This window comes from Schistocerca americana, chromosome 11, assembly GCF_021461395.2.
Source record: "Schistocerca americana isolate TAMUIC-IGC-003095 chromosome 11, iqSchAmer2.1, whole genome shotgun sequence".
Taxonomy (NCBI): domain Eukaryota; kingdom Metazoa; phylum Arthropoda; class Insecta; order Orthoptera; family Acrididae; genus Schistocerca; species Schistocerca americana.
The window spans coordinates 76,687,072-76,714,160 of NC_060129.1; the positions used below are offsets into that span (position 1 = coordinate 76,687,072).

Genomic DNA, 27,089 nt, shown 5'->3' on the forward strand with positions numbered 1-27,089 from the left:
TGTGTCTTCGGACAGGTTCGGTGAATTGTAATGGTGGACTAGCATTCAGTTGACAGCAGTGAAAATAGGGGATAATGGAGGAATGTAGGACATTTAACACTTTCTTTGCTATATCTGTCAGAATATGTATAGTCTGTTGTCCCAAATGTAATGGTTTTAACATATGTAAATCTTACACGAATCCGTGCAAACTGTTAGAAACTCTAGCAATAGACTTAGAATCAAATTTTTTTGTTATTAAATTTTCCACAAATGTAGACAGCATTATAGTCAATGGATAGCTCCCAAAGTTTCCAGCTGGGTGGCAGTGTTAATATATTATTTTACAGATTCCTTCGTAATGCTGTTCCGGCAGGCAGTTGCTCCACATAGCAACTTTATTTTCTACGACACCTGGTGAAAATGAAACATCTGACCAGGTAACCAGATATTCCGACGGATAGGCATGGCCGAAGTAAGGAAGGTGTTTTCTTTGTACAGGGAGAGCTGGACAGGAGTGTTCACGTCGTGCTCGTATGCCACCAGCCTATTATTGAAACGGCACTGCTGGCGCACAGTCAGATGTGGGGAGACTACAGGACTTTCACTGACAGGAAGGTACACAAATGGCGGTGTGGCTGTGTAACAGCTTGGAAAGATTGACAGACTGTTGGGAGATCAGAAGATGAATAAAGAAGTGAATGACACTAGAGCTGTTATAAATTTGTCAGAGAAAGAACTGGATTTGGCTATTATTTTGATCCCCCCTCCCCCAAAAGGATTAAACTTTGCACCCGTCTGGAGGACCATTCTGAAACGAGACCCTACAAATGATGGGCAGGATGTAATTAGAGTCCTAAAGCAAGGAGGAGGGAGGTTGCAAACCTGCTGGGACACTGACAAGTCCCAACTTCTGAGACCAAACATGACTACGGTCAGAGGGGATGATGGTGAAACTATGGTGTTGACACAGTGGTCCTGCCTGTGAACAAAGGGAACACACTGGTGCTAATGAGTACCGACTATTGCCAACAAAAAATTGGCTCGCTGCTACAGGAATCGGCATATAAGAAACTTGAGGAGGACTCAATCGTGATGGTGATGAGGAAAATAGTTACTTTGATGAAGAGCTCAGAACTTCGAGAAGACATGAGGAAATGACTGTATCCCAAGATACTAGTCATGCCAAAATCCACAAGAAAGGAATGCATCTGTGACCCATATTCGACACCATTAATGTGTGCAGTTAAGACTGGCCAAATATCTAGCTGTGCTTCTAAAAACCCCTTATGGGACATTGCGGTCACTGTGTAAACAACTCGGTCGATTACTTGAATGTGCGTAAGGGTGTGTGACTGTGTACGACGTGCGGAAATGGGTACAGTGAAGCACAGATGAGAAGGGCGTAAAAATAAGTGTGGCATGCGGCAAACTGGGATAAGAAGTCTATCCTTCCTTACATGGAACCAAAAATGCAATGCTGCTTGTAAATTCCAACATCAAAACTTTCTTCCAACAATTGCATAAATGGAGTACTTCGTTGGTTCCGCAAAAGGCTCTCCAAAACATCTACCAGGATTATACAGAATCCATTGTGGATGTGGTCACTAATACATCAAAAAAATTCAGCGCTGGATCTCAAAATGATGTGAGGAATACATCTTGTTCTAAGTATCTTGCACTCCGTCTTCAGGCCACAAGTGGCCAACCGGGACCATCCGACCGCCGTGTCATCCTCAGAGGAGGATACTTGATAGGAGGGGCATGGGGTCAGCACACCGCTCTACCAGTTGCTATGATGGTATTCTTGACCAAAGCCACTACTATTCGGTCGAGTAGCTCCTCAATTGGCATAACGAGGCTGAATGCACCCTGAAAAATGGCAACAGCGCAAGGCGGCCCGGATGGCCACCCATCCAAGTGCCGACCACACCTGACAACGCTTAACTTCGTTGATCTCACAGCAACCGGTGTATCCACTGCGGCAAGGCCGTTGCCTCTAAGTATCTTGCAGTTAGATAAAATCTTTCATCAGTGGATGTAAATTCAGCTTCATTGCTTTTATACATTTTGTATCCCGGACTGGTTTCCAGAGGCTGGAATTATGTTGTAGCACTTTACTGAATAATATAAGGAAGACATTTTTCTGTATAACGTTAGAGTACATTAACTAGAGAACTTTACAATAAACTGGTACAGACTGTACTGTACTTGACAAAGGCTGAACTAAGATTGGAACATGTGTAATGGTTTCATTGCATTGTCTTAGTTAACATACGGCATTGATTGGTTTCAGAATAGTTTGCAGTCATTCTGAGAATTTATGCTGTATGGCCTTTTGTGACAATGTTTTTAGCTAATACACAAACAATTTTCAAATTACAACATAAAATTTAATGCAAACACAATTTCCACTTGTGTGTGTAAATTACGTTTTGCAGAACACGTGACTTTTGATGTAGAGAAATGCTGACTCGATACCAGTACTATTTACATGGTGACATTGTCAAAAAAAAGTTTTTTTGTTTTTGTATTTACCAAATAGTATCATGTAGCAACGTTAGTTCCTCTTCTTTCCTTGTTGTTTTCTATTTTTCCAGTACTTCATCTTCTCCCCATGTTGTCTTTTCCTTTCTATTGTCCATGTTTTTCCCTTTTCCTTATTTCTTCTGCATTGAAACACTTCTAAATTTGTTATTTATTCTTAAAAAGATTCCTTTGTGTTATGTCCAATTCTTTGATGTTGTTTCTTCCTACAGATCTTTCTTTATTGATATAATCCAAGCTACTGTCAAGTTTCTTCTTCCAGAAATCCAGCAATAATTGTTTTGCAAGCCTGCTGTCACTCATTTGGTAGAGGTGTTCAAAAAAAGATTAATCTTCTTTTAGCCATTGCTTCTGATATTTTCTCTATATTTTTTGTAAATCTCCTCATTAGTTCTCATTTTGGAGCCATATGTTGTTTGTATTGCACCCATTATTTGTCTAATAATCCATCTTTTGGGCACCTCTTTTCTCCAGCTTATATTTCGTTGTTAGGCATTCACATATGTATAAACATTCTGATCATATGCTTGTGGCTTAGTGTTTTAATTTTGTTTTTCTTGGTATGTGTTTCTTGTTGTAAATGTCCTTTGTCAAACCATATGCTCTCTTCAGTTTTTTAAATGTTAAGTCTACTGCAAATTTTTCTAGTCTATTCTGTTATACAGTTTCTCCAAGATACATAAATTTACTCACTCACACTATTTTACCTATTTGTGTTCCAATGAATATTGGTGCTTTATTATATTTGTCATGAATTTTGAGACCACTTCCATTTGCTATTTCTTCCAGAAGAATTATTTGGGTAACTGCGTCTTTCACATTTTCTGAAAGTATACCAAAATGGTCTGCAAAAGCCAGACAGTTTACCTTTATTCCATTTGTTTTCCTCCCTAATTTACTAATTTGTATAATACTGCTGTATTGACGATCCGAAGTTAAGTGTCAAATGCAGATTGATTTAAAGTTCACATAATAGTGAAATATGAATGCAAATTCAAATAGTGCACACAGTGTGCGAGTAGAATACGCTGATGCCATATAGGGTGTTAAAGTTGATACAGAATTGATCAAATCGATAAGTGTAATTTCACTGTGGCACATTACGTGTATGACAAGGACACTCACACAGAACAGTTAATAGTGGTGGGGCATGGCATAAATGAAGATCACACACGAGGACACCAAATTGCTGTGCTGAGCCACTGGTTTTTGGACCACATTATAAAGAATCTGTAGAAATAAGGACTAAGTCAGTTTCAGATCCAGTGGGACACTGAGGTATCTGACTTTTTCACAGAGTGATTTGACATCTGTGCCAATTTGTGTGCAGGTCCTTTGGTCTGTGTGGGAAAAGAACAGCCTTGCATTGTTGACGTTTAGCTTGGTGTACAACTTCTGTGGCCATGGCTTCACAGTTCTGAATGCAGTCTTTAGTCGTGAGTTGGTGTTTGGCGACTGCCCGTTCAGTGGCGCAACAGTTAAGCCATTAGCGTTGTGGCTACTATCACTGATAGAGAATAGCTACTCAATATTTATAGTCCGAATAGGGTAAAATTTAATCTCTGAGCAGCACCTAATAGAAAACTGTACAGTTGTGTAAAATTGTGTTTGGGATGTGTGGCTTTTTCTGGCAGAGGAGAGAAAAAGGTTGTAAGAAGCAAAACAAAGAGACTGAAGGATAAAATAAAGGTTTACCAGGACAGTGGGTCAAGGGTGGTTTTTTATTGATGGGGTAAGAACGAAAAAATGAATTAATGGGTCTGGATAAGGTTTGAAAGCCTGAGAACTTAAATATGCCAGAGATGTAATAAGTTGGCCATAGAGGAATGTAAATATTTCACAAATTAGCTGAAAAATGGGAGTGGTTGATCTGTGTGCAGGAGACATGATAAACGTAAAAAATAGCAAATAAATAAAACATAAAGAAAAGGCAAGCTGAGATAATCACTGTCGGTCAGTGTCAGTGCCGGTGAGGAAGTGGAGAGAGAGAGAGAGAGAGAGAGAGAAAGTACTCTGACCCAGGTCCAACATCATGTAAATATGGACAGATACTTAGGAGACCTGTACTCCCTCATAGGGGGAAAAAATCAGTTATTTTACATATTCAACAACTCACAATTAACCAGCAAAACCTTACGCATCGTGAACAGAATCTGAAGTGAAAAAAAAGTATCGAGGAAGTCGTCGTTGATTCACTGGTAAGTATGTGGAGTACATACAGATGCAAGATAGATTATACTTAGTTAATATACATCACCACCTATACTCTGCAAACCATTGTGAAGGGCACAGCAGAGGGTATTTCCCATTTTACCATCTTTACGATCTTTTCCTTCCGTATTTGCACACGGAGCATGGGAAGAATGACTGTTTAAACTCCTCTGTGTGTGCTCTGATTATTCTAACCTTGACCCCCAATCCTTATAACAGTGATTAGGAGGGAGCTGTAGTATGTTCCTGGAGTCGTCATTTAAAGTCGGTTCTCGAAACTTCGTTAACATACTTTCTCGGGATAGCTTGCGTCTATCTTCCAAGCTTCTGCACCATCTCTGTCTCTCTCCCACAGGTCAGACAACATGTGACCATTCGTACTGCCCTTCTCTGTACCCGTTCAATATCCCCCATTAATCTTATTTGGTATGGGCCCCACACACTTCAGCAATATTATAAGATGGTTCGTACAAGTGATTCGTGAGCAATCCCCTGGTTAGACTGATTGCACTTCCTCAGTAGTCTACCGGTAATCTGAAGGCTGCTACCTGCTGTACCTGCAAGTAAGCTTGTGTGGTAATTGCATTTCATACCACTACAAACTACGGGAAAGCAGGTTAAGATGGTACAGACACTTCATGCGCAGTAAGGCTGACTCAGTGGCCAGAGCAGCTATGCACCTGGCAGACCCGAGACTTAATCAATGGCCTGTGTCGAGAAGGATACGAAATTCATCAATTCCACCTATGAAGGTGCCCTCAACTGACACAAAGGCTAGGTGCAAATTGAGACGCATATAGCATGTGTGACATGACACGACACTACAGCGCGACACGCACATGCCGCACGAGTCGTGCTGGTCCAATGCATATTGTGACGTGCACACCATACTTCACACGTGCCGACTGGCAACGCTCTGCGCTGACAGAACCAAGGAGTGTGCAACCTGTTATCTTTCTCAAACGATTTTACAGAAACTATTCACTGAAAATACATGATTTTTGCCTTACTTGTAGCGTTATATGTCAGCTTCGTGGCGAAGTGCCCATCACCGCACTAATCCTCACTAATGACCGTTCTTATTGTGATGTACACATTTTAGCAAGACACTACGCAAAACTCAAAAAGTTTCCAACGAAAATTAGGGGTCGCTATGATTTTGCGTTTGGTGCGTATTATACCATATGGTGCTGCGTATGAAATTTAGCTAACATGCTGAATTTTTGTTTAGACTTGGGAGGAGGTCTCTATCTGCCTCCGATCTCGAGAAAATGGATCCCGTGTAGTGCGCTCACTTCTGATTTCACGCCCGCGAGAATGAAATACTTGCAACATCTCTCATATCTCCTAAACCGCTCGAGACATCGAAACGAAAGTTTGGCGAATGGTAGCACACAAGGAGGAGAGTGTTTTGCCAATTCTTAAACACACAGAACTTTCTTATCTATGGCGATATATATCAGTACTTATACTTCCCTTTTTATTTATTTCACTACAGTGATTAATTTTTTAAGAGTTATCGACAGCTAGCGAAACGAGAGCTTCCTAGTATGAAAATAAATATGAAATTTCTTCTTTTATGTTATTGCAAACCGACACTATGACATTTTTCATAAGCTATTGAGCTCTGTGATTACCAATTACTTGTTTAATTAGGTACTCCGTTTCGGAATTCTGTCTCAGTAGCTGCTGTGAGATGAGTTTGGCAAATTACACTGTGGCAAAGGAAGTACAATTAAACCAGTCACCTAGAGAAATGTGGCCGTTACTCACAAACGGTGATACTTCTTCGAATGAGGAAAGGTTAAAAACTCACACAAAAATAGATTGCCAGTTCTGTTGGAATTTTGGTGGAATCCCTGCAACCCATCGTATATTTAACACTGAGAGACTGGAATGGAAACTTACCAAAGGATTTTATTCCTTCTCATGATCTGAGCAGTATTAAAATAATGACGAGCGTTCCTTCAGGCGGAATGATAGGCACATGCCAGATACTGGTTACTCACCTAGGGCTTGCCAAACTGACAATGTGTGATCCCAAATAAAATAGTTGTTATTGAGAAAAATAAATAATTGATCTGTCGCATAACACAATGGTCAGTGCATTGTCAGCAGCGGAGGACAATGCGTGACAGGAATGCACAAGCTATCCATGTGTGCCTTGTGAGTTGGAGCTCGAAAAACATTGTCATGAAAGTAGATCTGCCTTTGTCAGCAGTATTAAATATTTCTAATCATGACACTCTTTTAGGATATTCCTACTTTCGTAATAATACTGACCATTTTCTTCATTTGTGTAGCTTGTTGTATAATTAGTTTATTAATGCTGATAATTTGCATGCAACAATTGAAATGCTTTTTCTCATCACGGCGAACCAATTAAAACATTGTTATTTGTGACAGCTTTTCGACTGTTTCTAGCTTGCAGTGGTAATGTGATGTTGACATGCATGTAGTACAGTGTGTTGTCGTATTCAATTATTACATACGTAGCAGAGTAATCGCAGTAGGACTTCTGTACTTCAGATCTTGGACGCTTTTTACCAGGAGCACAAAGGGATCACACCTGTGGAGATTATCCCTTTCTAAATTTTTGTAACAGATCGTACAGATATGCCAGCATACTAGGCAGGGAGAAGATAACCTTGTTTTACTTTCCTGCCTTGATTCTTAATGACATGATTTTATAATATTCCTTGCTTCCTTATTCACTACCCTCTGTCCCTTCTTGCGATCTGAAAGCATCACGGAGCCATATGATACAATTCCAGCGGCCAATGGTTCATCAGTTACTGAAGTGTGCATTTTTCTTGATGGAAGAAAAACAAAACAAAACAAAACTATACAGATATAAATAACAGAAAAATATAATGCACTAACGAACAAAGCTGGAGTGTTTAAATGGCAAAAACGAAACACTACACAAAGGCAATAAAATTTAGTATACACTAAGGCAAAATTTATCGCATGGGCAATACTACCACTGCTCATATGAACCATTCCGTTGTGAGCATATGGCCGGGCTACTTTTCCACTCCCCACCTCAGATTTCCCACGGTGCTAGCGAGGCACGCGTGCCGCGTGGCGTGAGAAACTGTGCCTCAACCACAACCCCGCACGACCTGGCACAGGCGCGTGTCGCTTTCCAGTCGCGTCGCGTCGCAATTTGCTCGGTCCCATTTGAACCTGTGATGTTACAAAAACACGCACTGCGCTGCGTCACACCACACACGCTATATGCGTCTCAATTTGCGCCTAGCCAAATGGAGGCAGATGCGTGAACGAGTGGACCCTGCTAGTACAGGATAAATGCTAAGGAGAAGAAGATATCACTACAAAGTGTTACACCCAGGTATTTTTCTGAGTTGTAACTCATTGACACTGTAGTCACGGGACACAACACTCTTTTTTTTTTTTTTTTTTTTTAAGTTTTGTGAAGTGTATAATTTTTCTTTTCTGAACATTTAAAGTAAGTTGCAAGTCTTTGCATGACTTAGAAATCTTATAAAGATGTGACTGAATATTTGTCCAGCTTTTTTCAGGTAGTGCTTCTTTATAGGCAACTGATCCGCCAGGTTAGCCAAGAACGTTAATGCAACGCTTCCTGGACTCGGGTAGTTGCACCGGCCCCAGATCGAATCTTCCCGGCTGATTAATTATGCGGGCCGGTGTGCCGGCCAGTCTGGATGTGGTTTTTAGGCGGTTTTCCACACCCCCCAAGGCAAAGACCTATCTGGTCCCCACGTCCCGCCTCAGTTACACAACGCACAGACGTCTGAACGCATTTGCACTATTCCACGGATTACACTAGACACAGACAGCTGGGGTACTCTCATTCCATCCCGGGGGTTACGGGGTGGTGGCAGGAAGGGCATCCGGCCACCCCTTAACATTAACACTGGCAAATCTGTACCTGTCCGAGCCGAGCCTGAGCAACCGCGAGATGAAGGCGCAGGCGATAGAATATAATAGAACTTCATTATAGGCAACTGCAACCTCTGTGAAATGTCTTACATTACTGTTAATATTGTCCACAAGGTCATTAATATACCGTATGAACAGTAAGGGTTACAACACACTTTCGTGGTACACACCTGAAGTTACTTATACTTCTCTCGAGGATCCTCCAACCTAGATCCACTGGGGGCCAAACCGTATAATAACCCTGAGTTCGGTGTGGGGCGGTGGTGGGGTGGGTGGACTGCTGTGCCCTGTTGTGAACCACTGAGGGCTACGACAGGACGAAGCATCTCCGTCGTTTCAAGATCCCTTGTTTAATACATATATACATACATACAAGGCAAACGTGAGGTGAAGGTAGGAAATTAAGGAGATGGGGCTAGGATAAGTTCAAAGAGCAAGAGGGGTAAAATATTGGGAGCCAAAGGCTATTTAAAAGTTGTATAGAAACCAGATGACAGTTATAAGAGTCTAGAGGCATGAAAGGGAAGCAGTGGTTGAAAAGGGAGTATGCCAATGTTGTTCAGTCTGCACATTGAGGAAGTAGTAAAGGAAACGAGAAAAAAAATAATTTGACATTAAAGTTCAGGGAGAAGAAATAAAAACATTGAGGTTTGCCGATGACATTGTAATTCCATCAGAGACAGCAAAGGACTTGGAAGAGGAGTTGAGTGGAATGGACAGTGTCTTTAGAGGAGGATATAAGATGAAAACCAGCTAAAGCAAAACTAGGGCAATGGAATGTAGTCGAATTAAGTAGGGTGATGTTGAGGGTATTAGATTAGGAAATGAGAGACTTAAAGTAGTAAAGGAGTTTTGCTGTTTGGGGAGCAAAATAACTGATGATGGTCGAAGTAGAGAGGATATAAAATGTAGACTGGCAATGGCAAGGAAAGCGTTTCTGAAGAAAAGAAATTTGTTAATATTGAATATAGATTTACTTGTTAGGAAGTCCTTTCTGAAGGTATGTGTCTGGGGTGTAGCCATGTTTGGAAGGAAACATGGACTATAAGCAGTTTTGACAGGAAGCGATTAGAGGCTTTTGAAACCAGGTGTTACAGAAGAATGATAAAAATTAGGTGGGTCAGTCATGTAAATAACGAGGAGGCACTGAATAGAATTGGGGAGAAAAAAAATTTGTGGCGTAGCCTGGCTAAGAAGAAGGTAATGGTTGACAGGAGACATTATATGAAGTTTAGTGTTAGAGGTAACTTTGTGGTGTAAACATTGTAGAGGAAGACAAAGAGGTCAATACAGTAAGTAGATTCAGGGGGATGTAGGTTGCAGTAGTTATTTGGAGATGAAGAGGCTTGCTCAGGATAGAGTAGCATGGAGAGATGCATCAAACCAGTCTTCAGATTGAGGATGACGACAAAGCAGCAGCAGAAGCAGCAACAACAACAACAACAACAACAACAACAACAACAACAACAGCAGCAGCAGCAGCAGCAGCAGCAAATAAGTGAGACTGTCCTGACACAGAGGCAACATTTCTGGTGCTGCCTTGGTTCAGCAGGCATTTTGTCTGGATGTGAGTAGTCACAGAACACAACCCAGTGGTAGATGACTTTTATTAAGTTCAAAATATTGTGCAAGATGCTGAAAGCTCACCTGTGACTGATTATTGCTTTCTCCTTACAACTTTCACGTGTGAAATATGTGATCTTGTTGGTACATTAACTTACAAGTTCACCTGTGGGAGCTGCATGTAATATCTGGTATTATGCCCAAGGGAGACTTGCGATTGTAGACCTCACAACCCCAAAGTGGATTCTCATCATGTAAATGATAAGGCCGCAAACGCTGCGGTACTGACGACCCAAAATAAACTTGACAATTTGTATGATTGGGCACATGGGTACCGTATTTACTCGAATCTAAGCCACACTTTTTTTCCGGTTTTTGTAATCCAAAAAACCGTCTGCGGCTTAGAATCGAGTGCAAAGTAAGCGAAAGTTCTGAAAAATTTTGGTAGGTGTCGCCACAACTAACTTCTGCCGTCAAATACATGTAGCACAACACAGGTATGCTTTGCAGGCACAAAGATAAATACTGGCGCCAAAACCCCTGTGTCAGTAAATAAATTAAAAGAAAAGGTAAAAGAATGTAAACATTATGCCATGTATTCTTTCGTGTTTGCTGCTATCTCATTTAAATCCTGTCTGCGTAATAAACTACGAAACTAGAGAGAGACAACAGGAAACACGGAAGAATATACATATCGTGTCATGTTTATATTCGTATTATGCTGAATAGTGATACAGTCAGAAATGAAGCACAGCATTTGACTAGATTTTTAAATCTAAGATGACTATAATATCTGTGCAGAATGTAATGTACTAAAGAGGCGTCTGCAAAGATTTCCAAACAGAGAAAAATTTTCGCTAAACTCTCGTTCAGAACATCTTCTATCATACGCAGTCTGTTATTTGGTTCTTGTTGATCATTATCAAAGAAAGCATCAGTGTAAGTAACAACAAATAGCAGTCTCTTGCCATTGTTTCGCTTATGAGACAGTTCCTCTCCCCCCCTTTTTTTTTTTTATTGTAAGCCGCGGTAGCGCACACTAAAGCAAGCCATGCCATGAGCGGCGACAGGTCGTGAACCTTCAGTATCAGAATGCAACAAACAATGCATGACATAGCACAATAATGCATTTTCAGCTTAGAGTGTCGTAAACCCCTATAGCAAAGAGAACGGCACTTATCAGATCAAAGCAAAGTAAGCAATCAATTCAAACCAGACGAAGCACGCGAAAAAGGAAGGGCACCCATGTAAATACGGACGGAGCACCTGACACATAGCAATGGCTACTTGGTAAAACTTAACTGTTAAGCTTACGACTCGAACCAAACTACTGCAGCTGTAACTTCATCCATTCGACCTCAGTTGTGTTTCACATTACAATGGACCAAGTTTGTTTAGATTTGGAGGGGTGGTATAAAACTTTTCTCTCACCTTGAATTTAGAGTCTCAAATTTCAGGAGCGTCTTAGATTTGGGAAATTTTTTTTTTTTCCCTTGATTTCGAGTCTCATTTTTCAGGTGCAGCTTAGATTTGAGTGTGGCTTAGATTCGAGTAAATATGGTACTTACATGATTCACAGTTGATTAGCCATTTTCAACGTTATTACTCATACATACAATTAGAACATTAAACAATGAGATTCCATAAGAATTATTTGACCACTGGCCATACACAATTGTTACAATAAGAAGCAGCAACAGCAGTTGGTTAAGGCTGAAATGTTCCAAAGTGCTGAGCCTTCATTCGCATGATGGAAAAAATTTCAGTTACGGTATAAGGTAAAATCTCTATTCGCCTTTTTGTTTTGGCCATCTGCAGACCACTGTAATTTGTGGCTGCCTTATTTCTTCTTGTCTTTTTCCTTGTCCAATATGCTTTCACTCTAATATTTTGGAACTGTCTTCATGCTTCTGCCCATGATAATATTCTTCTGTATCTTAGTTTTGTTGTCAAAACCTGTAACAATCTGGATTTTTTTATTTAAAAATCTCGGGTCCAGCGTGCTTTGGTTCTTTTGTTCATTAGAAACTGTATTATTTGTGTGTTCACCTCCCTTGTCCCAAAGAACATGCTCCTTCTTTTCCTGATGATATTCGAGATTCTCTCTAACTTGGTACACAGTTCTTGGTTTGCTAGTCTTCTAAACTGACTATCTTCCATTCTTAGAGATCCCAATATCCTGAGAATTTTTCGTTCCACCAGTTCTACTCTCTTAAGCACTTGTGTTCTTAGTAGGTTAAGAATTTCTGCTATGTGCAAGGCTTCAGGACAGATCACTGCTGGGAACCTCTCAATTTTGGATTGTTCGAAATATTCATATTGTTATAGATGTGCACAGTTAGTTGTATGCTAAATTAATTTTGTGTATTCGTGCTCCCAGTGCTTTCTTTCCTGTCACCCCAGTTTCCATCCATTCTACCAGGTATGTAAATCTCCCCATCTTCTGAATTTTCCCTACTCCTATTATCATCAATCTATGAGCTAAAAACTGGAATGTTTAGGAAATCAGCCTTATGCAAACACAATTAATTTATTTTTATATTTACCCAGACATGTTTCGACACCAATGTCTCATCTTCTGTGGGTCTAAGCCAAGCATTTCCCACGAAGCTCTACAACAAATTCAAGAATACAAGAGTACAACTCTATAAAACTATCCTCAACATCAGGTTTAACAAAATCTAAGTAATAACATAACCCCTAGTAAAATCGATGTATAACAATACAGTTCAGTTAGCGATGCAATTTTAAGAAATAAAAATGAGATCCACTGAAGATGACACATTGGTGTCAAAATGTGTCTGGGTAAATATAAAAATAAAAATAAACTAATTGTATTTGCATAAGGCTGATTTCCTAAACAATCCAGTTTTTAAATCGCAAACACGGAATAATGTAAAGAAGAGCTTCAAACTTTAGTAAAATGAGTATCTATGAGCTACCTTGCTGCTTGTCATATACTGCATGTTCTGAGTAGAGATCTATAAGTATGCTGTAGCAGCTCGTCTCTGTAGTTGTGTGGTTTGGTTAACCTCTTCTTCGAATGATTGCGACAGTTTCACAATATTGGCTGTGAATGGTACGCAGTCCACCCGTATTCCTTTTTTATTGCAACCCAGTCGTATTCCACACGTTCTTATTACTTCTTATCACCACTCCATCACCACCTTATCAAGTACACACTTAAAGAGTAAAGGGAAAAGTCCGTATCACCCCACTTCTAATCTTGCAGGCCTTTGAAACTTTTGCTCTGAATTTGACTGTGGTGTATGACACTTCTGAATGTGTTAATTTTTTGTTGAAATATCACTATGCACAACAATTTGTAAAAACTGTGATACGCCATTCTTCAAGAACAATGGCCCCATTTATCTTGTGATTACTGGTTCTTCTTTACAGAGAGATGGTGTGCAACGTCTTTCTTTATTGTTTAGACTTGTTCCACCACAATGGAAGTGTCTGTGCTTCATAGTACATCATTGCTGTACACTTCCACCGACTCAGTGCAGACTGTTGCTGAGTTGATCTCCTTCAGATGAAGAAAATGAATTAGCTTGCAGTACTCCACATCGTGAAAGAGCTGTGCAGTTTTGTTTTGGGTCCTGTAGCAGCACACTATGGTACTGTGGTTCAACCTCTACCATTTTATCTTTATTAGGAGGCAGAGTTAGTATTGTTCGTAGCTGAGACAAGCATTGTTGTCAAGCTAAGCAAAGGACTGACAGAGAGAATAATAAATGATGTCTTTATGACAGTTACTGATTGGTTTTGCACAAATGGGGTAGCTTCAAACTTTCAAAAAACACAGTTCGTCCAGTCTTATACCATCAAAAATATTTCACCTCCTGTTAAACTAGTATAAGTACAATAAATAATAGGCAGGGTAGAAAATTAAAAGTTCTGAGGTGTGCATATTGATGGGAACTTGAACTGGAAAAAACATGTACTAGACCACCTAAAATGTTTAAGTTTGGCTACTTTAGCTGTAATGATAATTTCAACTTCAGAGGTGCAGAAGTCAAAATGTTAATGTGTTTTGCATATTTTCATACCTTAATGACTTATGAGATAATATTCTAGGGTAACTCCACACTTGGGAAAAAGAAGCCATTACACAACAGAAAGTAATTAGAATTATGTGTGGAATCGCACACATACCAATTATAGAGGTATCTGTTTAAGCAGCTGGGAATATTAACTACAGTACATAATAATCACTTACAAATTTGTTGTCAACAATTTACTGGAGTTTGGGACTAACAGGGAGATTCACAACTACAGCCAAGAAAGAACACCAATCTGCATTACCCTTTAATGTGTCTAATTTTGGCCCCAAAACTGATGAAATATTCAACTATCTACTTGCAGAAATAAAATGTCTTGCAACCAGCAGAAAGTTTTCAAATGTAGATTAAAGGTGTTTTTCCTTTAAATGTCCTTATTTACATAGAACAAGTCTTGAAGAAAAATAGTTAGTCATTTCTACATTGAAACAACCTTTCAGTGGCTAATGCGTGATTGGCATCTTCTACATCATAATGTTTATCGTGAATGATCTACAGAACAAGTAACGAACCAATCTTTAGTCAACAGTTGACCTGCAATAACTGGAACTTTGTCATGTAACTAACTATATGTATGTCACAGTTGGTAAGTGTTAGGTATACTAGTGCAAAGTGAATCCAGAATGGTTGGATTCAAAGAAACTAGGCCCAGTAATGATGCGTGTAATTCTTAATAAATGAAATATGATTGTAGCAAGACCAGTGACAGCTGATTGAGTAGAACATACATTAATTATGCAGTGTAAAAGTAGCGGACATAGTACAAGTAAATTGAATGTAAGTGAACCTGAAAAATCATTTCCAAGATCCTATCAAAGATGAACATTTAGGGTTCATCAAAATTTGTTTTTTTGGGGAGGGGGGGGGGGGGGGGGGGGGGCAGTGTGGCATCCCTCTTTGTATTACTCAAATAGCCTAGTGAACTTTTTGCAGTCTGTTTCTTAAATAAGAATTAAACTAGGTAAGTGCTGAACTACATATCTCGTAGGAACTTAATGTTATGGCTGTCACAACCACATGCTTTTGATAATCACAGAAGATACCAACACACTGTATTTTAAGATTAAAGATTTTATGGTGAGTTCCGTAAATGTATAAGTAGCTGACTCAGTTGGTGGCTCTTTTTATTGAGTAATGGCATATTTTCTCAAGTATAAAACAAGGTTTTTTCCCCAAATTCGTCATTCGAAAAATACAGGGCCACCTTATATTCGCAGATTAAACGAGTGCTGATGAAGTTAACATTTTTACACTGTTTAATACAGTATATAGGGATCATCTTACATCTGCAGATGAAGCTTTGGCTATCGAGGTCACATGCGGATTTATTTTGAGGAATGTAGAAGAGCACAGGGCTCAGAAAACAGTACTCATATTCCAACAGGCTCGAGGTTATGCAGTATGCCGAAGCAGTCGATACAGTATCGACATTGCTCGAACAATGATGTCTGACTCAACAACAGTCTACTGCTCTGGTTACAATTTGACAGTATTCTGAAACACAGAAGGAAATAGCATTAAATTCTGTCATTTTACAAATGCTTGTTGTATTTGAACGGGTTTGCTTTGAAAGCTCTCATCCATGTGTGGATGCCATATAATGCTGATTTTTAAGTAAAGCTAATATTCAAATCTGAAAATGGTGTCCTTCAGAAAACATTAATTGATTGTGAACCCAGATCAATATTTTACTTGATTATGAGAGACTGTAATGATTTTGCTAAGTGGGTTGCAAATTCTGTTGCTGTTCACAATTGGAATACTGGGTAAAATCGTTTCCAGCTTTTAATCTTCTCTAGAACATGAAGGTGACATTCAAATGAAACAAAAAGGAAAATTAATGCAGAATGAAATGTCTAAGAAATGAAACAAATCATATTAATATTGTTGTGGCGAGAATTGTATTAGTTGCTGCTGTTACATATGACTTGCACCCTAAATGATGTTGCAGTCAGTGTTTAGCAGTTGGTCAAGCACGCACTACAGAAGGGTTGAAGAGGAGTAACTCTGGTACCAGTTTGGCTGAGAACCAGAGAAGTGCAGGGAGGGCAGTAGTAATTGGGCAGAAAATTGTCATGTTGCCAGCTGTGAGAATCTACACTGTGTACTTTGGCTTTTAAATTGCAGTTTGCCTGAATCCATTTGTGATCGAAAGTGAACTGACTTTAAAATTTGACAAAGACTCAACAACAGTATTCATTTCTGCAGCAGATGTTATAGGCCTAGATAGGGTCCAGTGACATATTTTGTGTTGCAATGATGTTTGTTGATGCTCACCGTGATGTATGACTGGAATGAAAGGGGGTATGTCAGATGCTTCTACACAGCCAGTGAGAGAGTAGCAGGCAGATGATATGCTTGAAACAAGCGTCATTGTAACATTCTCCTGTCAGTTGTTGTTGTTGTTGTTGTTGTTGTTGTTGTGGTCTTCAGTCCAGAGACTAGTTTGATGCAGCCCTCCATGCTACTCTATCCTGTGCAAGCTTCTTCATCTCCCAGTGCCTACTGCAGCCTACATCCTTCTGAATCTCCCCCCAGGGGGTCCACAACTCTTTTGTGGACACGTGCGTAGCGAGCACGGGACCCCGAGCTAATGTGGCCCTCCTTCCTTTCCGGGCTGCATACCTTCCCTTCCCTTTCCGCATCCCTCCCCGTCCCCCATCTTCGCCCCCCCCCTCACCTCTGTCTCTTTCCTTCCCTTTCTCCCCCTCTGGGAGTATGGTTTGTGCCTACGTCCGGAGACGGACGCTCGAAACTGTTCCAAATTCCTTGCTTTTACACTTGCAAGTCCTCGTCCTTCCTCTGTCCTTCTCTTTTCCTTCCCTCTTCTCCTTGCCCTTTTCTCCGCTGCGGCGTTTGAGACCCCCTTTTCTTTCCTTTCCCTTTCTCTTTTTTCCTCCCTGTGCGTGTCTGAAGGCCGACCCACGCACTTCCATGCGTAGCCGGTGACGGGGTAACGCGTAATTCCCCGCCCCGGGTAGACAGGTAGGACACGTATGTACCCCCTGGTAACGGCCAGGCCCAGGGAGGGGTGATTACCCGAGCTGATACCTTCCGAAAGTGCCGATTGGTCCCTCCGTCCGTTTGTCGGGAGGTGTGACCTGAGGTGTGAACAATCACCTAAGGCGGGTGTGCCCTCGGTGAGGGCCCCCACAAGGGAGGAGCGCGCCATCGGAGACGCCGGTAATCATGGGGGATTCTTCCGCAATGGTTTCCTCACCTTCCACTATGTCTGCTCACAAACGTAAGTTCACTGAGTCTCAGCCACAGACGGTTCTTCCATCGTTGCCACAGTTCCTTGTTGTTTCTCGGTCTGACAAAGGTCACGACTTTTCCACGGTCAACCCTTTCATTATTCAGAAAGGTGTCGACGCAATTGCGGGTCCTGTAAAGTCTTGTTACAGATTACGGAATGGTACCCTGTTGTTAGAAACACACAGTGCCCTCCAGGCTCAAAAATTGCTGCGTACTTCTCTGCTCCACACCTTCCCTGTCAGGGTGGAACCGCACCGTACCTTAAATTCCTCGCGTGGAGTCGTTTATACACGCTCCCTCGATGGATTGTCTGACGAAGAAATTCAGCACTACCTGTCTGACCAGGGCGTCACCGCTGTTCATCGGGTTATGAAAAGGGTTGACTCGAACATCATTCCAACCCGCACTGTCTTCTTGACATTTGACAAAGTTGAACTCCCATCAAAAATCAAAGCAGGCTATGAGATAATTTCCGTTCGCCCTTATGTCCCAAACCCTACGCGTTGCTATCGATGTCAGCGGTTCAATCACACCAGCCAGTCCTGTTCCAATCCAGCCAAATGTGTTACGTGTGGCAAGGATGCCCATGAGGGTGCTTGTCCACCTCCATCCCCTCACTGCATCAACTGTATGGGTGACCACGCTGCTTCCTCTCGAGATTGCCCCGTTTTTAAGGATGAAAAGCTCATCCAGGAAATAAGAGTGAAGGAAAAGGTGTCGACCTTTGCTGCTCGAAAGTTACTCGCCAGTCGACAGCCCACCGTGCCTCAGAAAGGAAAATACAGCACTGTCCTTGCTTCTCCTCGGCCAACAAAGGAGGCGGCCACGCAGACTTGCGACCTCACATTTAGTACCACGGTCGTCAGATCGGCCAGCGCAAAGATCGCCCGTTCAACCTCACCACTTTCGCCTGCCCACTCTATGGCTCACCCCTCGTCGGGTTCTGCTAAATCTTGAGCCCAAAAGTCAGACGCCAAGTCTTCGAAAAAAGAGCATTCTCGTGAAGAGTTTTTACGTACCGCAACTTCACAACCATCGGTTCCTCCTTCATCTAAACATCATACCTCCAAGAAGGCTACGAAGAAACACAGTTCCTCTCCTTCTCCACCAAGGCGTGTCCCAACTACAGCACCACCTGGCGGAAATCGCCCTCGGCCATCTTCTGTGTCGCCGAGGCGCACTGCTGGTGGCCGGTCAACTGGCCGATCGTTGGTGGCAGGAGCTGCTCCTGACCAACCTATGGATCAGGATCTTCTGCCTTCGACTGAATGCCATTCCATGCTGTCGGTCGCAAGCTCTGAGCAGTCGTTGAGTTGACAGCACCCTTGGTCACGTTTCTCCATTTTCTGTTCACCCTATGTCCATTATCCACTGGAATATCCACGGCATTCGCGCCAATCGGGATGAATTGTCGATCCTCTTACGATCCTACTCGCCGGTCATCTTCTGTCTTCAGGAAACAAAGCTGCGTCCCCATGACCGCTTTGTTCTCCCTCATTTTCAGTCCATCCGATATGACCTCCCCTCTGTTGAAGGCACTCCAGCCCATGGAGGACTCATGATTCTGCTCCATGATACTCTCCATTATCACCCAATCCCCTTAAACAGTTCCTTCCAAGCTGTCGCCGTCCGTCTTTCCCTTTCTGGATACACGTTCTCTCTATGTACGGTATACATTCCATCGTCTACACCAATGGCACGAGCTGATCTCCTTCATCTTCTTGATCAGCTTCCACCCCCCTATTTGCTGGTTGGGGACTTCAATGCCCACCACCCGCTTTGGGGATCTCCACATCCTTGTCCACGTGGCTCACTATTGCTAGACGTCTTCCACCAAGCGGATCTAGTCTGCCTCAACACTGGGGTCCCCACATTTTTGTCTGCCTCCACGGCAAATTTATCTCATTTGGACCTTGCGGTCGGTACTGTTCCGCTAGCTCGGCGCTTCGAATGGTTCGCCCTTGATGATACACACTCGAGTGACCACTTTCCATGTGTTCTTCAACTGCAGCCTCAACTGCCATATATGCGCTCGCGACGCTGGAAGTTTGCCCAAGCCGATTGGACACTTTTTTCGTCTCTAGCGACATTCGATGACCGTCGCTTTCCCAGCGTCGACGATGAGGTCACACATTTTACCGACGTTATTCTCACAGCTGCGGAACGTTCAATACCACGCACCTCCGAATTGCCCCGGCGCCCCCCAGTTCCTTGGTGGAACGAGGCATGCCGGGACGCAATACGTGAGCGGCGACGTGCTCTTCGCATTTTCCGTCACCATCCAACTTTGGCCAACTGTATCCGATATAAGCAGCTCTGTGCGCGATGCCGTCGCGTCATCCGCGATAGCAAGAAGGCAAGCTGGCAATTCTTTATTAGCTCATTTAACACCTTCACTCCCTCCTCGGAAGTTTGGAGTCGGCTTCGACGGTTCTCAGGCGCGCCTAGTTTCTCCCCGGTCTCTGGGCTCACTGTCGCGCATGATACCTTAGTGGACCCCGTCGCAATATCTAACTCATTGGGTCAGCACTTTGCTGAGATTTCGAGCTCTTCAAATTACCCGCCAGCGTTTCTCCCGAAGAAACGTGCAGCGGAAGTGCGACATCTTGCTTTCTCCTCTCAAAATCGCGAAAGCTACAATACTGTTTTCTCCATGCGCGAACTCCAACATGCACTCTCTTCTTCTCGCTCCTCCACCCCAGGACCGGATGGTATCCATGTCCAAATGTTGCTGCATTTATCAACCCATAGCCTGCGCTACCTCCTTCGCCTTTATAATCGAATTTGGACCGACAGTACCTTTCCCAGGCGATGGCGGGAAGCTATTGTCGTTCCCGTTCCGAAACCTGGAAAGGACAAACATCTCCCCTCTAGCTATCGCCCCATTTCTCTCACGAGTAGTGTCTGTAAGGTTTTGGAGCGTATGGTGAATTACCGGTTAGCTTGGTGGCTGGAATCCCGCAGTCTTTTAACACCAGCCCAATGCGGATTCCGACAACATCGTTCTGCCGTTGACCATCTTGTTGCTCTCTCCACTTATATCATGAACAATTTCCTCCGGAAACGCCAAACGGTAGCAATATTTTTTGATCTGGAGAGAGCATACGATACCTGTTGGAGGACAGGCATCCTCCGCACACTGTTCTCTTGGGGCTTTCGCGGCCAGCTGCCCCTTTTTCTTCGCGAATTTATGGTAGAGCGCACATTTAGGGTGCGGGTGAACACTACTCTATCCCGTATTTTCTCCCAAGAAAACGGGGTACCCCAGGGCTCCGTGCTGAGTGTTGTACTGTTTGCCATCGCCATTAATCCAATTATGGATTGTCTCCTTCCTGATGTCTCGGGCTCCCTCTTTGTGGACGATTTTGCGATCTACTACAGCTCTCAACGGACCAGCCTTCTTGAACGACGTCTTCAAGGATGTCTCGATCGCCTCCACTCGTGGAGCATCGAAACCGGCTTCCGTTTTTCTCCCAGTAAGACCGTTTGTGTTAATTTTTGGCGACGTAAGGAGTTTCTTCCGCCCTCCTTACATCTAGGTCCTGTCAACCTTCCGTTTTCCGACGTCGCTAAATTCTTGGGTCTTATGTTTGACAGAAAACTGTGCTGGTCCTCCCACGTTTCCTATCTTTCGGCTCGCTGTCTGCGTTCCCTTAACACCCTCCGTGTCCTGAATGGCACCTCTTGGGGAGCGGACCGAGTGGTCCTTCTCCGCCTCTATCGCGCCTTAGTGCGCTCGAAATTGGATTATGGAAGCATAGTCTACTCCTCTGCTCGGCCGTCTATTCTTCGGCGTCTCGACTCTATCCACCACCGTGGATTACGTTTAGTGTCTGGAGCTTTTTACACCAGCCCTGTGGAAAGCCTTTATGCTGAGACTGCTGAACCTCCGCTATCCAATCGGCGGGCAGTCCTTCTGAGTCGTTATGCTAGCCATCTGTCTTCCATGCCTGCTAATCCAGCCCATGACCTTTTTTTCGACGCCTCCCTTGATGTCGGGTATGCAGGCCGCTCCTCCTCCCTACTACCCCCGGGAGTCCGCTTCCGTCAACTGCTCCATTCTCTTTCCTTCCGCTTTCCTAAAACCTTCTTGACAACTTGGGGTACAGCACCGCCTTGGCTCCGTCCCCGGATCGACTTGCTCGGAGACCTATGTCAATTTCCCAAGGATGGTACCCCTACACTTGTTTACCGTCGGGCATTTGCTGCTCTATGTGCACAAATGACGGAAGCCACATTTATTTACACCGATGGCTCGAAAACATCGTTAGGTGTAGGGAGTGCCTATATTGTTGGCGACACCCCAAATCACTTTCGGCTTCCCGACCAGTGTTCGGTTTATACTGCGGAGCTTTACGCTATTCTCCAGGCTGTCCACTACATCCGCCGCCATCAGCAGATACAGTACGTAATCTGCTCAGATTCTCTCAGCTCTCTCCTAAGTCTCCAAGCTCTTTACCCTGTGCACCCTCTGGTCCACCGGATTCAGGACTGTCTGCGCTTGCTCCACCTGGGGGGCGTCTCGGTGGCGTTCCTCTGGCTCCCAGGACACGCTGGTATCTGTGGAAATGAGGCGGCTGATATAGCGGCCAAGGCTGCAGTCTCTCTTCCTCGGCCAGCTATTCAGTCTCTTCCGTTTACCGATCTACGGAGCGGTTTATGTCGCCAAGTTGCTCATTTATGGCATGCGCATTGGTCAACACTTCCCCATAATAAATTGCGGGAAGTGAAAGCCCTTCCTTGCGCATGGACCTCTTGCTCCCGAACGTGTCGTCGGGAGGAGGTAATTTTAGCTAGACTCCGGATAGGGCACTGTCTTTTTAGTCATCGACATCTTTTAAGCGGTGATCCTCCCCCACTCTGTCCCCACTGCTCTCAGCCGTGGACGGTCAGACACCTTTTAATTGAATGCACCTATTTTAATCCGTTACGCTCCCGTCTACAGCTATCGCCTGATCTATCGTCGATTTTAGCAGATGACACGCGCTCAGCTGACCGCGTTCTACAGTTTATTAGTGACAGTGAAATGACGTCAGTCATTTGAAGCCTTTTTTTTGGGGGACAACCAACCCCTTTCTATAGTGGATTTTTAAGCATTCCTTCTGCCTTTAGTTTCTCAAATTTTATGACTTTGTTCCCATTGCTGCTGATTTTAAATTTCGTTTTTTTCCTGTTTTCTACGTCACGGGCTGGGCGCTAATGACCATAGAAGTTTTGCGCCCTAAAACCACAAAAAAAAAAAAAAAAAAAAAAAAAAAAAAAAAAAACCCTTCTGAATCTGCTTAGTGTATTCATCTCTTGGTCTCTCCCTATGATTTTTACCCTCCACGCTGCCCTCCAATACTAAATTGGCGATCCCCCTTGATGCCTCAGAACGTGTCCTACCAACTGATCCCTTCTTCTAGTCAAGTTGTGCCACAAACTTCTCTTCTCCCCAATTCTATTCAGTACCACCGATTAGTTATGTGATCAACCCATCTAATCTTCAGCATTCTTCTGTTGCACCACATTTCGAAACTTCTATTCTCTTCTTGTCTAAACTATTTATTGTCCACGTTTCACTTCCATACATGGCTACACTCCATACAAATACTTGCAGAAATGACTTCCTGTCACTTAAATCTATGCTCAATGTTAACAGATTTCTCTTCTTCAGAAACACTTTCCTTGCCATGTCAATCTACATTTTATATCCTCTCTACTTCGACCATCAGTTGTTTTGCTCCCCAAATAGCAAAACTCCTTTACTACTTTAAGTGTCTCATTTCCTAATCTAATTCCCTCAGCATTGCCCGATTTAATTAGACAACATTCCATTATCCTTGTTTCGCTTTTGTTGATGTTCATCTTATATCCTCCTTTCAAGACGCTGTCCATTCCGTTCAGCTGCTCTTCCAGGTCCTTTGCTGTCTCCGACAGAATTACAATGTCATTGGAAAACCTCAAGGTTTTTATTTCTTCTCCATGGATTTTAATTCCTACTCCTAATGTTTCTTTTGGTTCCTTTACTGCTTGCTTGATACGTAGATTGAATAACATTGGGATATGATGTGAAATTTGGGATAGGCTACAACCCTGTCTCACTTCCTTCCCAACACTGCTTCCCTTTCATGCCCCTTGACTCTTACAACTGGCATCTGCTTTCTGTACACATTGTAAATAGCCTTTCTCTCTCTGTATTTGACTCCTGCCACCTTCACGTTGTCAGTATAGAAGCGAAATCTGACATGTACTCTGATAAAAACAGCTGTTTTTGCGGGTCGCACGTTAACCACAACCTGAGAAATTGCAACTTATTCAGAGGAAACAGCCAGATATTTGTGACAACATAGATATAAATTTCACAGCTGTGGTATTAGGGTGGTGGTGGTGGTGGTGGTGGTGGTGGTGGTGATTTAAGGTAGTGATTCAACAGATGACAGGGCTGTTAAGCAAAAAATGTAGAAAAGAAAATAGTCCACAAATTAACTTTAACCTTTTTTCTTTTTATTTCTCCTCATATTAACATAATGTAGATATTCAATAAATGGCATAAATTTTTGAATGCTTTATGTGAAACAATTTGTAATTTTGTTTAGTGAGAATATGTTAAAAATAAATTTTTCTCAAGAAATCTCTAAAAAAAAAAAATGGGGGTGGGGGAGGTGTCTTATAATCAGAGTCATGTGATACTCAGATACGGTATAATCAGGGTCATCTTATACTCGAGTTAATACTGTACTCAGAATTCTTTTGATATGTTGAAGACTTTCTGCCTTTGTATTGTATTCTACATTTTTTGAGCTTTGCCAGAGGTCATCATTGGGATAAATACAGTACTCGGAATTCTTCTGATATGTTGAAGACTTTGTGTCTTTTTAATTTAATGTACATTTTTTGAGGCCTGCAGAGGTCACCACCGGTGTCAGCCTCTGTAAAAGTGTAAGACAATTTTGGGACGAGATCTCACTACGTACGCATACGCCTTTCCCGATACTCACCTGTCCGCGCTCGTTGGACAGACGGAGGAGCGCTTCCTGCCCGGGTTCCGTGCCTCGGTGGGCTACGTGCGGCTCCTGGCGGAGCTGGACCTGCTGAGGGAGCCGGGGTCGGGAGGCGTGGGCGCCGGCCCCGGCGGGCACGGCCACGGCGATGACGAGGAGGACTCGGCCGAGAGCAGCCTCTCTGACAATGTAAGCCTCGCCAGCTTCGAGTCCGACTCGGCCACCGTCCCCGCGCCGGCAGCCGCGGCCGCTGCACTGCTGTCTGACCCGCTGGTGCTCCACGGTACAGGTACGTGTCCGCCTGCTCCCTCCGTACTGTCGCCCACCCTCCTACGGAGTGACTATGCAGAAACGGACGGTGAGCGATTCGCGTGTCACGGGAGGATCCGCGTATGGAAGGACCGTGTTTCTGTGCTTCGTTGCAGGTGGAGTCGTCTGCCACCTCAAATACTGAGGAGACCTAGAGTTATTTCAGCTGTGGTATTGTACAAAAAGCATTGTAGCCTGGTCTAGGTTTTTAAGGGGGGTAGGACGTCAAACGGGCCGACTTGGAGCAGGAGAGGCACCACATGACATTTAATTTTCTACTGTCTGTACTTTTACAAATAAATTCAGAAAACTTTGTCAGTATTACCAGGAAGGATTCAGGATTCACACTCATAGCAGTGGAAGTTTGAAAACATAAAGTAATTTTTTTTTTACATGTGAAATTTCATCATTTTTTTCACTTACTAATGGCAGCATTTGTTGCTATAGGTACACTTTTCTTCACAAGTAAGAGAGATGGTTCGATGAATTTTGTACAGCGTACAAACCATACTCAAAGGTGTATGAAACTCTAGAATTTTACAAATCTATTAAAAACTGTGGTAAAAATTGAGATAATTAACTACAAAATTTGATTTTTTTCTAAACATAAAGTTTAAAATGTAACAGCTCATTCATTTTTTCATAAATTAAATAGATTCTAGAGTTTCAGACACCTGTAAGTATGGTTTGTATGCTGTGCAAAATTCATCGAACAGTCTCTCTTACTTGTGAAGAAAAGTGTACCTAGAGCAACAAATGCAGCCAATAGTAAGTGATAAAATGATGAAATTTGTAAAAAAAAAAAAAATTATTTTGTTATGTTTTTGAACTTCCGCTGCTACAAGTGTGAATCCTGAATCCTTCCTGGCCACGCTGACAAAGTTTTATGAATTTACTTGTAAAAGTACAGAGAGTGGAAATTAAAATGTTCTGTGGTGCCTCTCCTACTCCAAGTCGACCCGTTTGACGTCCTAACCCCCTTAAATCAATGTTTCACGGCATTTTATCAGAGAACTGTGAATTGTGTTCAAATTCCCACTCTGAGTGGGATCAGCTGTGTTGTGATATTTCCAAGAACGTGTTTTTAGTGTTTGCTTACCTAATATATTCACAGTTCATAATTCTGAATTGTATGCAATCTCAAGGATGCTCGAGCAGACGGGATGTATCGTGCCACTGAATTCCTGATTTGCACCAAAATCCTAGGTAGCCTTCAGGCTGTCCATCAGATGTACCCAACAGAAAAGTATGTTCAGATTATCCCCGACACTCTCTTCCACTTACAGAGGCAGGAGGAGGAGGTGTCATTCTGATCGGTGTAGTGGTTAATAAAATGAAAAAGAGAAGAAAAGAAAAGAAAAGGTTGAAAATGTGGGAAGAAATGGTGAATAAAAAAGGGAGTTTTAAAATTGTTAATGAGCGTGAAAAAGGGAAAGAATGAAATGCAAATTGGACTTCGTATTACAGAAAAGCTATCGGACTTCGTGATTCGGAAAAGCTATTGTTGGGATGGTCCTTGTGGCGTTTTTGAGCAAAAGTCAAATCAATTTCCACTACAAAAATTATTTGAAAGAGAACAGAGAATAACAAAATGTGATTAACAGGGGAAATGGCGTAGATAAGAGTACATTCATTACCGTGTTAATATGTCTTCTCTCGTGCGGCGTCCAGGTCTTGTTCTCCAACAATCTTCTGCTTCATTTCTGCATGAAAAAGTCGTAGCTGCTCCAAAATCTTGCTGTAAATTTCATTGTCCAGGAATTACTAATGTCTACGAATGAATACCATCTCGATATTGAATGCAATGTATTTTACAGTTGCTTCTGTCCTCCAAATTTCATTCAAGCTCCTACAATACTATATGTCTGCACATCAATAAGTTTTTATGTCTTAATCAGACCAAGACTAGTGAATAAGTGAAGTTAAGCTTCCACACTCAAGAGACAAGAGCGGGTAGGAAACAAAAAGAGTTTCAATTTTTGTACCTTCATTTTCTTATATATTTCCTCTGCTGTCGAGTGCTCGTACAGCTGCGACGGTATAATTTATATCTGAGGGAAACAAGTGTAGCGTGGCAAAATTCAAAGTCCCGCTACATCGGTCCCAGGGCATATAGGATTTCAGGATGATGAGACACCAGCAGCGAAGGATGTCTGGATAGAAACTAATTTCTGAACGTGCTGAATCTTCTGGAGCAGTTACCTCTGTCGAGGCACAGGATCACGTGTCTGTGGGAGGAGGACTTTTTGGT

The 27,089-nt window shown here is 42.6% G+C and overlaps 1 protein-coding gene across 3 annotated transcripts in view; it reads left to right on the forward strand.

The window, feature by feature from the left end:
- The window catches only part of LOC124553802 (sorting nexin-13-like), a 419,627-nt gene that overhangs the window by 267,461 nt on the left and 125,077 nt on the right, over positions 1 to 27,089 (forward strand). For all 3 annotated transcript variants that reach the window (XM_047127777.1, XM_047127778.1, XM_047127779.1), the window contains one exon: positions 24,548 to 24,818. In XM_047127777.1, coding sequence (XP_046983733.1) covers positions 24,548 to 24,818 — 271 coding nt within the window. The remainder of the gene's footprint in view (positions 1 to 24,547; positions 24,819 to 27,089) is intronic.